General features: G+C 41.2%; 1 protein-coding gene across 5 annotated transcripts in view; it reads left to right on the top strand.

The window, feature by feature from the left end:
* Positions 1-13,000, top strand: part of BNC2 (basonuclin zinc finger protein 2) — a 703,423-nt gene that overhangs the window by 116,919 nt on the left and 573,504 nt on the right. For 4 of the 5 annotated variants that reach the window (XM_068234374.1, XM_068234375.1, XM_068234376.1 and 1 more), the window contains exon 2: positions 9,550-9,747. In XM_068234374.1, coding sequence (XP_068090475.1) covers positions 9,550-9,747 — 198 coding nt within the window. Of the gene's footprint in view, positions 1-4,756; positions 4,789-9,549; positions 9,748-13,000 lie in introns of those variants that run through there. The other variant, XM_068234377.1, reaches the window with a different exon arrangement.

Below are 13,000 nucleotides of genomic sequence, written 5' to 3'. Positions count from 1 at the left end.
TTTAATACAAGCTAGACTAACATAACCACCCAACTTAGGTTATTTAGTCCTATGTGTTTTATTTGTAGTACATTGTAAATTGAAGAGACCAATAAATAATACAAACTTTATTATGGTCTATTTATCCCATATTCTAAAACTAAGTTGTTGTTTTTTTTGTTATGATTATTACTTCTTATTTTAACTACAACTCTTAATGCATGCTATTTAAAATAATAACAATAGTACAGCACTATCTCTTTGACTCTGCTTTCTCTATGAGCAATCATTTGTAATTTATTGAGCAGTAGTATTTGTAGTTCAGCATAATAATATGGTTAAAGAGAGCCCAAGGTGTGAAAATAAAATTAAAAAAAATCTAGGCTACCTGATCCGGTGGGCTAGGTGGATCAGGTAGCCGCCATCCCACCACTCTCCGCAGCTCCTGTGGCCAGATATCCTTTATTTTCAGCTCAGGTCTGAGCACGCTGCCAGTGCAAGCAGATGCACGCTCTTTGCAGCCAGTCTCCCCTTCCTCCGTATTTCCACAGCACTTTGGCAAAATCCTGTACATGTTCTATTTTCTTTGCAAAGTGATGTCATACAATATGAAGTATTTGTTAGTCACACAGAATGCTTTCTGAATAGTCCATTGCCAGTAGTATTGTTGTGTGTGGAAATATGGAATTCTCAATGGGAAGAAGTTATAGCGAATTCTAAATCTTCATTTAAAGGGTGCTTGAATGCTTTCGTTACATTGAAGTACATTCATGACTATAATTACTAGGTAACTTTGGTGTTGTTGACTCAGGGATTCTATCTGATTGCCATCTGGAGTCAATAAAGTGAACTTGAGATGGCGAGGGGGGATATATGTACTTAGGGCTTCCTCCAGCCCCCTCCAGGTCGATTTTTCCCTCACCATCCTCCACCACCTCCAGGATCTTCTGAAATTGTCCTCGTAGCGTCCTCTGGTCCGCAGCATACTGTGCATGCATGGCCCAGCCGTACGTGTACCCCCATGGCCGGGAGCTTTATGCACCTGTGCAGACGCACAATACTCCTGGCCATGGGAGTATGATGGGGGAGCGCGTGGCTGGACTGTGCCTGCTCTGACTGGCCCCGACTGGGGGATTTTCCGGGGCCAATTTCAGAAGATCCAGGAGGCGGAGTAGGACGGCGAGGGAGCAATCAGCCTGGGAGGGGGCTGTAGGAAGCACCAGGTATGTATATTTTTTCCCTCTCTGACATCTCAGGTACACTTTAATAATTTTTAATTTTTTAAGGCTGATTCGCCAAAGCCTTGTAAGGTTTTTTTTTGCCTTCCTCTGGATCAACTAGGATATGTGAGGGTGCAGGTCAGTGATGTACCAATTTTTCTAGTTGAACTCGATGGGCAGATGTCTTTTTTCAACCAAACTATGTAGCAATGAAACTTCTCAAAGGACTAGAGGACATGAGCTGCGCATGGAGGAAAAACGTTTTAGCCATTTATTTAGGAAAGGGTTCTTTACGGTAAGAGTGATTAAGATTTGGAATGCATTGCCACAGGAAGTCGTTATGGCAAACTCTATACCTGCATTTAAAGGGGGCTTAGATGCTTTCCTTGCGTTGAAAGACATCCATGGCTACAATTACTAGGTTATGCCTACTGATGTTGATCCAGGGATTTTATCTGATTGCCATCTGGAGTCAGGAAGGAATTTTTCCCTTTTGGGGCTAATTGGACCATGCCTTGTGGGGGTTTTTTCGCCTTCCTCTGGATCAACAGGGGTATGTGGGGGACGGGCTGGAATTGTACTTTGTACTGGTTGAACTCGATGGACGTATGTCTTTTTTCAACCAAAATAACTATGTAACTATGTAACTATGTAAATTGCTAGGGCTAATAACATGTTACTCCAAATATAATACTTTCTTTCTGAGCATGGAAAATCAGCCAAATCATGTTCCCAACACAGCCTGTCAGGTTAGGATTAGTGTTGGGCGAACAGTGTTCGCCACTGTTCGGGTTCTGCAGAACATCAACCTGTTCGGGTGATGTTCGAGTTCGGCCGAACACCTGATGGTGTTCGGCCTTTTAAGTTCGGGTTCGCCCCGAACTACTAATTGGCCACCAAACAGGGCCGAACAGGGCCCCTGTTCGGCCGAACAGGGCCCTGTTCGGCCGAATACTGCCCCCCTATGGGGTCGCAGGCATAAGGGGGGAGCATGCCCCGATCGCGGGGGGGGGGGTCGGAAATTCCCCCCACCCCCTCCGCTAGCGCTCCCCCCTCTGCCCGCTTCCCCATACAAAAGTTTCAGGAAGTACCGGTCCGGTGGTAGTGGGTGGCTGGCAGTGGGCGGCACTGTGAAGTGAGTGACTGAGGAGGAGGAGTCCGGAGAGTGACGCGTTGAGGGAGGCCGGGCAGCGGGCGGTTCAGCAGTAGTACGGTACTACTGTTGAACTGCCCGCTGCCCGGCCTCCCTCAACGCGTCACTCTCCGGACTCCTTCTCCTCAGTCACTCACTTCACAGTGCCGCCCACTGCCAGCCACCCACTACCACCGGACCGGTACTTCCTGAAACTTTTGTATGGGGAAGCGGGCAGAGGGGGGAGCGCTAGCGGAGGGGGTGGGGGGAATTTCCGACCCCCCCCCCCGCGATCGGGGCATGCTCCCCCCTTATGCCTGCGACCCCATAGGGCCCCCAAAAGCGGGATGTTCGGGGAGTTCGGGGTTCGGCCCGAACATGCCGAACATTGCGGCCATGTTCGGCGAACTTTCCCGAACCCGAACATCCAGGTGTTCGCCCAACACTAGTTAGGATTCCCCTGCTGCTGCCATTTAATGTAGATGGGAAAAATAACAGGACCTCCTGCTTTGTGCAGCTGATTACTCATGCACAAAGTGGAAATACTTAAGCTGTCAGATCACAAGTTTCAAATTCCTGTTCACTATTGGGAGTTCTTCAACCCTATCCTCAAGGCCCACCAACAGAAAATGTTTTGTAGAAAACTACAAACATGCACAGGTGAGGTAGGTAGTGTCTCAGCAGAGCTGAATAACTATCTCTGTGGATTTCCACAAAACTTTCACTGTTGGTGGGCCTTGGGGACAGGGTTGGGGAAAACTGCTATAGGACACAATACAGTAAGTTCCAGGTTAAAATGGACTTTTGTTTATTACTGCATTGGCGTGTAAACAAGTTGAGATTACAGGTTGTATCCCCTCTAAACTACCGCTGTTTCATGTATCTGCCCCTTTATCAAGGACATCTTAGGGGAGACGCAAAGAGTCTAGTACCATCTTCATACATAAACTGTGCTGCTTAAATAACACGTGGACTGTGACACAAGCCACGCTGTGCTATACCCTAGATATGCCTCTCCTCCAGAATAATACCCAGCAGATGCTGATACACCAACACCAAATCCAGACTGGTACTACCTTCTCTCCTCATACACCAATAAATAAAATAAATTAACAATTTCAATTTTTTAAATCTGTAAATAATTGACACATTCAAAACCCCTGGTGAACAGGCACTAGAGGAGGACTCTAGGAGGACAATGCCCTAATATATTGACAAAAGAGATTTACTGGACTACTGAAAAATCTTTTCCAAATTTGATATTTGTAAAGGTGGAAAACAGATTCCTGGTAGCAAATAAGTGCAGTTTATGCTTACTGAGATTTTTGTACCTTTTTAGCTGGCTGCTGATTGAAAAGTTTTAAATAACATTAAATTGCAAAGGGAAAAAAAAAAGGTTGCTTGCTTATACATTTCTATAGTACATTGATAGCAGGAGTGGAATTTCACCTTAAATAAAATTATTGCTTGACCAAAGCACTTTTTGTAAACCTATGTTTTTTTATTTCTTAAAACCTACAAAAAACATGTCTTGGACAAACTTTGCATTAATAGGACATCTATAAAGATCCATTCTGAGTAACTCCAAGTGTCATTCTGACCTAGACTTGTCTAATTAGATTAATGTTACTGTAAACATTAGATGACTTTTGATTTAATTCCTGCTGTTGTCTGTTTTCTATTAATTTTAATTAACATGGCTAATAAATACTGATATTAAAAAAGTCAACAGATGTGCAGCAACAAATTTGTCACTTAGAAGCCTATCTCCACTGACAAATGTAAATAACATCTAATAGATTCATTTTTAGAGTGCTCAAAATTGTCTTTTTGTGTAAAATAAGGCAGTTTTTAGAGGGTACCTGAGATGGGACTCCAGGCTATATTTATACTTACCTAAGGCTCCGTCTAGCCCCATGAGGCTCATGGGCTCCCTCGCCATACCTTGGGCAGCTCCATTCTCTTCTAATTCTCCCCGGTAATCTGGCCAGTCGTGCCTGGGAGCTTTCTGCGCCTGGGCAGTACTACTGAGCAGGCGCAGAATGCTTCCGGCTGCGTGAGTGCAACAGGGAGTGCATGCGCGGCCGGGCCATGCATTCGCAAAAGAGTGTGGTCGCTGGGTTACTGGACAGAATAAGAAGAGAGTGGAGCTGTCCAGGAGGATGGCCATGGAGCCCATGAGCCTCATGGGGCTGGAGGAAGCCCGAAGTAAGTATAAATATAACATGGTGATCCATCTCAGGCTCTCTTTACATTTTGATCACATGACCAGACGCAGCTGAGTTATTTCAGGCTATGTGGGTGGAGTCACTGCAGCTGATTTGAATTGCAAAGTTTTATTGTTCACACTCATGAGGAGGCAAGGACAAACTGAATCTCTCCAAAATGATGCAGCCTATAGCAATTTCAGTCTGTGAGGCAGGAAATGGTCCTTGTCTGCTCTCCTCTCCTGACCAGGTAGTTTACAAGTGATTTATCAGACATGAAACCAATCAAAGCGCTTCAACACAGACAAACACAAGATCTGCAACAGAGTGCCTACATAGATCTTTATAGAATCAGGCTTTTAAGAGGTAATCACAATAGGTGAAGGGATTTGGGTTTGATCCTCCTCCTCCTAAAACCATTTTCAGTCAATCATTTTTTATTCAGATTTGTAGTTTTCTTAAAATGGCAAATATAGGTGGGTGCCACCAGCACAGCAGTGGAATGTCACACCATTTTGTTGGATGAGTTTTCCAAGTGGCAGCATAGCAGCATGTATATCATAAACCATATTCAATGTTGTGCTAACAATGTGGGAACAACCTGCTGTTGGGCTCTCACTGAACCCAAATGAGTTCACAGTGCAGCATCCAGGGCTACTTATGTGAGGTGAGGCAATTAACTCATGTTTGTGTTCTCTTGGTGCCTAGAACACAATTTTAATTGGTTTTATGATTGCATTGACTCTGTGATCAAATAACGGTATTGATTGATTATTCATGGTGGTGCAGCCTGCTTTTTCCAGGATTTCTTTCTCTTTACTTTATACAAAACAAGCTACTAAGAGCAGCTATAAAAATGATTTTTAAATAAGAAAACACATTTCCAAAAGCAATACTTACAATTTACACTAAACAATGTTTGCTTTTAAAATGTAACAACTTCGATTTTGCATTTGTTGGGCTTTAACAATCAACCTTAGCATTGAAGGCCCACCTCAACCTCTACTGTTGCATGTGACTTCTTGTGGGGGAAAGTTGTTGAAGTCTTTTTTGAAGGATAGCCATCTGCTACGTTTAATGATTGCCACACAGGTTCCTGGATTCTAGGACCAATAGTAGCATATCCTTAGGGTGGTGGTGGTGGTGTAGTGGATAGCACTCTTGGCTTGCAGCGCTGGGTCTCTGCTTCAAATCCCAGCAACGACACTATCTGCAAAGAGTTTGTATTTTCTGTCTGCATGAGTTTCATCCAGGCACTCTGGTTTCCTCTCAAATCACAAAAAAATATAGATAAGTTAATTGGCTTCCCCCTAAAATTGGCCCCCTTGATATACTGGACATATAACTATAGTAAGGATTAGATTGTGAGCTCCTTTGAGGCAAGGTTAGTAACATGGATATGTATACTCTGTAAAGTGCTGTAGAAGATGTCAGCACTATACTAATACATAAAATAATATTAATAATAATAATAATAAATCTCTCCCTCTAGCATAGGAATGGAGGTGAGGCTTTGTGTACCCTGACCAACAGCTCAATTACATCCTCCTGAGCTGTAATAAGCATCAAAAGTCCAAATGGTCGCCCCCATGGTTAAAAATATATACATTTATTTTACAAATAGAAGGCATACAGGGCAGCCGTGTAGTCAACAGCCGGCCATTTCGGGCTATTTGCCCTTCTTCAAGCCAAAGAGCTAATGTCATATATTAGCAAACATTAGCTATTTCTTATTGTTGTGTGATTTTTATTTCTTTGCTGAGTACACTACCAACTGATCATTATGGAACAGAGATAATTAGAAGAAATAGAGTATACCTACAATATAATAAAACATTATCATCTGTATACATTGTTAATACACATTAATATTAATTAAACTGCAGTATTACTTTTGCCTCTCTAGTAAATAAAAAAATGTGCCAACATAATTTTTCTTCATGTGCCCTTGAGACATTAAAGAATATAAGAATTAAAGAATATAATGTAGGGGTGTGTGTGTGTGTGTCTTAACATGTTTATTGCACCTGTATTTTCTAAGCCAAGAAAATGGAATTTACCAGATGGCACTGGAAGCCAAAACGTGCTAGCTTTTGCACTTTTGGAGCTGTTGCTGGCTGCTGCTGCAGCTGTGCATTGTTTCTTTAAAACTTAATATGGAATGTCAATGTATGTACTTGTTTCAGAAAATACCACAAGACATTACACTGGCCAGATGACAGCCCAGGTTCACATTTATTATATAAATTTGTGGCTTCAACACACCATGATGCCACTTTTGACAGCATTGTAGATTTGTATGCACTTGTGCGTACTGTGTCAAAAGTGCAAGAGAGGCTTGTTGCTTAGGACGAAAGCTATGGCAAGTTTGCACAAAATACTAAAGGATAGAGATGTGACTTTACCAACAAAGATCAGAGTAGGGCTTGTTTCCACTACACGCGGAGCACCGCGGCCGAACTAAAACCAATGCACTGCAATTGAACAGTTTCCATTGCATGCTGGTTATGCATGCTGCAGATTCTTGCACAGCTGCATCTGCCCACATCCGCGTCCTGTCTCCTCCATTCACTTCCACATGGGAAGATGCAGAAGTGACGCGAATGCAAGCGGAAGTGATGCAATGTGACGAGGTAGTTGCATTCGCATCACTTTGCCAATGGAAAAAGTCCCTTAGTTAGAGCTATGGTTTTCCCAGAAATAAAATATGGCTGTGAAAATTGGACTATAAATAAGGTCATGCATAGAAAAAATTATGCTTTTGAATTTTGGGTGTGGAGAAAGCTTCTAAGAGTTCCCTGGCTAAAAGATCTAACCAGTCAATACTCAAAGAAATAAGGAAAACATGTTCAAAAAAGGGCTAATACTACTATTAAAACTCAAATGCTTTGGTCATATAATGAGAAGACCAGATTCTTTGGAGAAATCCTAGCTGCTTGGAGAAATTGAGGGCAAAAGAAGAAGAGGACACCAGACGCTAAGATGAAAGACAGTGTATGTGAAGCTGTGAACATGCCTATGCAACAACTGAAAGAAGCTGTAATTGACAGAGACATCTGTTCAAACGCACATATGGTCACAAAGAGTCGGTGTCAACTGAAAAAATGAGGAGAGGGAGGTGGAAAAACCTGGGATGAAACGTATGGCGGAATCTGGGAGCACCCATTAATAATAGTATATGATCAGATGTTCACACACTTGAAGATAATTAGCTAAAAGGAGTCACATTTGACTTCCTACCTGTTAATTATAGAGTGTTACAAATATATATATATATATATATATATATATATATATATATATATATATATATATATATATATATATATTGAAATAAAATGCGATCAGAATTAGACAACTCATCTTCTCCTTTTATATAATTATTTCTTTATAAGTGGGCAGGGCCCTCTCACCCTTTTGTGTCTTGGAAATTGTTATTCATTTTGCATCTTGCAATCTGGTATACATTTTATTCATCATGTTACATTTTTCACTGTATTTACCAATTCTGTATTTTGTACCAGTGTCCATATTTGGTGTATACCATTATGTGTATTTTTATGTACCCAATGCTTGTTTCTCTTACATTGTACATCGCCCTGGAATATGTTGGATCTTTATAAAGCAATAATAATAAAAATAAAGAAATTGTATGAGTGAAGTCAAATGATTATTAATTAAGATAAAGATAAGGAAAAATACAAAGTCACAAGTATGATTCAGAATTTGTTACCTGACCCATACAGTTATCGACTGAAGCAACAACAATTGTGTTGCTTCTGAAGTTTGTTAACAACAAGAAAGCCTGTACAACAAAGGTCAATGTCACTATTCTTGTAAGTTCTTGGTTAAACAAAAAAAAAATCTTGCTCCTTATGACCAGGTTAAGATCAGTAAACTGGATTAGTTTAACATATATCTACACCGTACGTTTTTTGTTGTCCCAACATCAGAACCACCTTATTGTAAACCATACGGTGTCAAATATTGTTTGCCTTTTTATGTATTATACATTATTTTTTGATATTCTTTTTTATCTTCTCATTCTCTTTCTATTGCTCATGTGGGGGTGCTTGATACATATCAAAAACTACTCACTGTACAAAAGAAAAATACAAATTACTTTTAAACCTCTACTAGTTGCATTAGCAGTTTTAAAAGTAAGCATTATGCTATTCTGCATAGTTACCGTAATTTTCGGAATATAAGATGGTCCTGCTGATAGATGCACTCCACTTCTCCTCCTGCAGCTGAGGATATAGCGGTACACTGCAGCCGCCTGCAGCTTTACAGCTCTGTGTCCTTCGTCCTTTTTGGCCTTCGTACTTCCTTAATAATGTTCTGTTACTGTAACGTGTACAAGTCACTTGTGCCACTGGGGTTACAGTAACAAAATACTAATAAGAAAGTACAGAGGCCATAAAGAACGTACATCAGCAGAACCGGAGCGAGGGGTAGAGGAGCACAGTGGCAGAATTAGGTGAGATCAGAGGATACTGAAGTGTTAATGTAGTGTAGTATAGTGTTGTGTAGTGTTAGTGCATTACAGTGCAGAGTTAGTGTGGCGTAGGGTGAGTGTAGTGCTTTGAAGTGTAATGTAGTGTAGTGCAATGCAGTGCAGCTTAGCTGGGGGGGGGCAGCAGGGGTTAGTGTAGTGTAGTGTAGTGCAGTATAATTGGTGGCAGCAGGAGGTGTTAGTGTAGTGTTAGTGTAGTGTAGCTGGGCAGAGTAGAATGTAGCTTAGAGTAGCTTAGAAACAGCTTGGGGGGGAAAAGGTCCATAAGACCTACACTGCACTATAGAGGCACCAGGTTTAGTATTTCCCCCCCGATTTTTGCCCTCTAAACCTTGATGCGTCTTATAGTTTGAAAAATATGGTAAGTATTTTTCTTCAGCAATAAATGTGGCATATTTTCTTTTATTTGTAAGGCAAAATTGTGTTTTACTTTGTAAGCCTGCCTCAGCCTTTATATAATTTGCTGTTATAAGATATCCCATTTTGCTCCTACAGGATTGCAATGGGGAATTCACCCCAACGATGAGCCATAGCACAGCCAGCAGTGAAGACCCACCTACTACACTAGAGACTCACAGTTTATCAGGTGCCGCTCCTACCTGGGAATTAAAATGGCCCTCCAGTAAAATGACTGATGATGTTGCACCGTCATACTGGACTGGGATGTGGCAGTCAGAGAAAAAAGGACAATCTGTAAGTGTTTCTTTGGATTTTAACTTGAAATTAAGGTAAAAGGGAAATGTTTATTGCAGCCCCAGTATCAAAAATGTCAGTGGTGCTCAACATCTAATACACAGGCCTATGCCCCCCAGAGGTCCATAGGCACACAACTCTATAATAATATTGGTGACAGTGGAATTGGGACAAATACAGGAGTTGCCATTATGTTCTGCCCAATCCTGCTAGGAGCCCAGGCTCTTAATCGTGCTATTACTTTCTGCTGCTGACAGTTTCTTTAAATGTAGGACTGGAGTGAATAGTGCCTATGATGAGCATATAAAAGGTGACAGTGATCAGTGTTTGCAACATTTAGAAGACTGCAAAAAAAATAGTGCAGAATCAGCTGTATTATTAAAATATTAATAAAAATCCATGAATGTTGCTCAAACGCAGACATTTCCATAATGTCAGTGCCTACCAGAGCTACCATCTCCCCATAGACTGTTTAGTTTATTATGTCTCTCTCGGAAATGGCATGCAAAGGGAATGTTGAATTTATAACAAACAACTCTTTTTTTGCTAAGGCATCATGTCGGATTTGCCTGCGATTAAAGGAACCACACACACCTTTACTCCCCTAGGTGGAGATAAATAACAAATATTTCTTTCTTGTTGTTTCTTAATCTAATTATGATGTAGTGGTGCACAATGTAAAGCGTTATCTTAACTTAAAATCTCTTGTTTTTTATACAGTATTTATACCTTTATTAGTTATAGTTTAGTTAGGTAAAAAAAAGGTAATTATTTTAACAATAAGTGTGTCCATAGACCAGGTGGCCCTAGGCAATTGTAGCTTGTTTTGAGACTGTCACCAAGTTAAACAACTTTTGGTACCATTGATATTTATTTAATATCCTGAATTATTTGTTAAATATTGCTAACTGTCTTTATTGCTGTTTTTGTCATCCATTGCTATTCTTTATTCCATACCTTGCATAATCCTCAAATAAGTTGTTTTAAAGGGAACCTAAACTGAGAGGGATATGGATTGTTCCTTTAAAAATAATACCAGTTGCCTGACTCCCCTGCTGATCCTTTGTCTCTAATACTTTTAGCCACAGCCCCTGAACAGGCATGCAGATCAGGTGCTCTGACTGATGCCAGACTGGATTAGCTGCATGCTTGTTTCAGGTGTGCGATTCAGCCACTACTGCAGCAAAAGGGATCGTCAGAAGTGCCAAGCTACTGGTATTGTTTAAAAGGAAACATCCATATCCCTCTCAGTTAAGGTTCCCTTTAAACTGTGTGTTAATGAAGTCACTGTCATTACAACAACTGCATCTTTATATTAAAACACACACACACACACACACACACACACACACACACACACACACACACACACACACACACACACGCACACACTTACTTAGTGTCACCCAAAATGATTGTGGCTCCATTGTTAGACTGACACTACAGGAAACAGGCACCATGCATACAGATCCCTTGGCTGTAGTATAGCTATGTACTATCCATAGGAAAGGGGAGGACAGACTGCAGAGGGTCATGAAATAGAGTCACTTCCAGTTGGCAGAGTAAAGCTAAGTACACACATGGGAGAATTGTTGCCCATTAGGGATCTAGAAATAATACCTCACGTGAGAATTCAGGGAATGATGCAGTACAGACACGCCCCTAGCCTTGAGGCTAGCTATGTGTTCTGTTGCTAAGGAGGGGGGCGGATGGACGACTGTTGGTGAATGACTGTGCAGCTTCAATTAGTCGGCAGGAAGTGGAAATAGAATTGCTAACGGTAATGGCCCTGATGCCCAAGCAATATCGATTATCGGTCGCTGTACACACATAACGATTGTCAGCTGAAAAGATATTCTCAATTATTTATTAAACACCAATTATCATCTCCAGATAACGTTGCTCTATCATGCTTACTTAGATGTGTTAAGGGTAGCACACAGCTGTAGCCAGGTTCTTAAACAATAAGCTTGTTTCCATGTTGTGTTACTGTCAACATCATCTGTGTGGTTGGCAAGCTCCACCTACCGATGCATTTTGCTGAGGTAGGTAGCTTTGTCAGAATAATATCATCTATCTACAGTTCTAGTACCTGCTCTTTACTGCATATCTACTCCACGTTTCTCCATCTAACTGTAACATGTAGTTGATTCCATTAACAGGTAGTGTGCGCATCATTTGTGAAGTGAATACGCCTTGTCATTGTGAATTTTTGAGAAATGTTTCGGGAGGGGGGAGTTGTGCATCACATACAGTGCTGCCCATAATTATTCATACCCTTGGCAAATTTTGACTTAAAGTTACTTTTATTCAACCAGCAAGTAATTTTGGAATTTTGGACTGGAAATGACATAGGTGTCTCCAAAAAGATAATAAGACGATGTACAAGAGGCATTATTGTGGGGGAAAAAAACATTTCTCAGCTTTTATTTATATTGGAGCAAAAAGTGTCCAGTCCAAAATTATTCATACCCTTCACAAACTGTCACAGTCTGTGGGAAAATTCAAAGTTCTATACCATTCCAAATAGTCCAAGCTGTTCTAAAGCATCCTAATTACCCTGATTAATTGGGAACAGTTGTTTTAATCAACTCAACAGGTGAAAAACAGCAGCTCTCTGCAGTTGGTTTGTGGAAAGTCATGGCTAAGACAAAGGAGCGACAGTGAGGACTTACGGCTGTGCATTGTGGCTGCTCAAAAGTCAGGAGAGGGCTACAAGGCCATTTCTAAATGTTCCAGTGGCTACAGTGCTAAATATTGTTAAAAATACAAGATGTTTCTCAGAGGATGTGGTCGAAAGCCAAAAGTAACACCTTTGCTGGCCAGGAGGATAGTGAGAGAAGTGAAAAAGAATCCAAGGATCACCACAAAGGCCATCATGGTGAATCTGAGCTCTGCTGGTGGCAATGTCTCAAGGCTGACAATCCAACAGACACTGCACACTGCTCGGTTTCATGGATGCAGACCAAGGAGGACGCCACTTCTCCAGATAAGGCACACAAGAGCTCGCTTGACCGCTTGCAAATGCTCATCTGGACAAAGAAGAAGACTTTTGGTCTTTTATGTTATGAATTGTTTGGTCACAATGATGTTTTCTTCATTTGGCATAAAAAGGAGAAGCCTTCAACCCAAAGAACACCATCCCCACTGTCAAACCTGGTGGTGGGAACCTAATGCCTTGGGGATGCTTTTCAGCCAATGGACCAGGGAACCTAATCATAGTAAATGACACCATGAAAAAAGAGCAATACAT

Source organism: Hyperolius riggenbachi, chromosome 1 (assembly GCF_040937935.1).
Source record: "Hyperolius riggenbachi isolate aHypRig1 chromosome 1, aHypRig1.pri, whole genome shotgun sequence".
NCBI lineage: Eukaryota > Metazoa > Chordata > Amphibia > Anura > Hyperoliidae > Hyperolius > Hyperolius riggenbachi.
The sequence above is the reverse complement of the archived record's forward strand: the minus strand, read 5'-3'. Positions and strand labels throughout refer to the sequence as shown.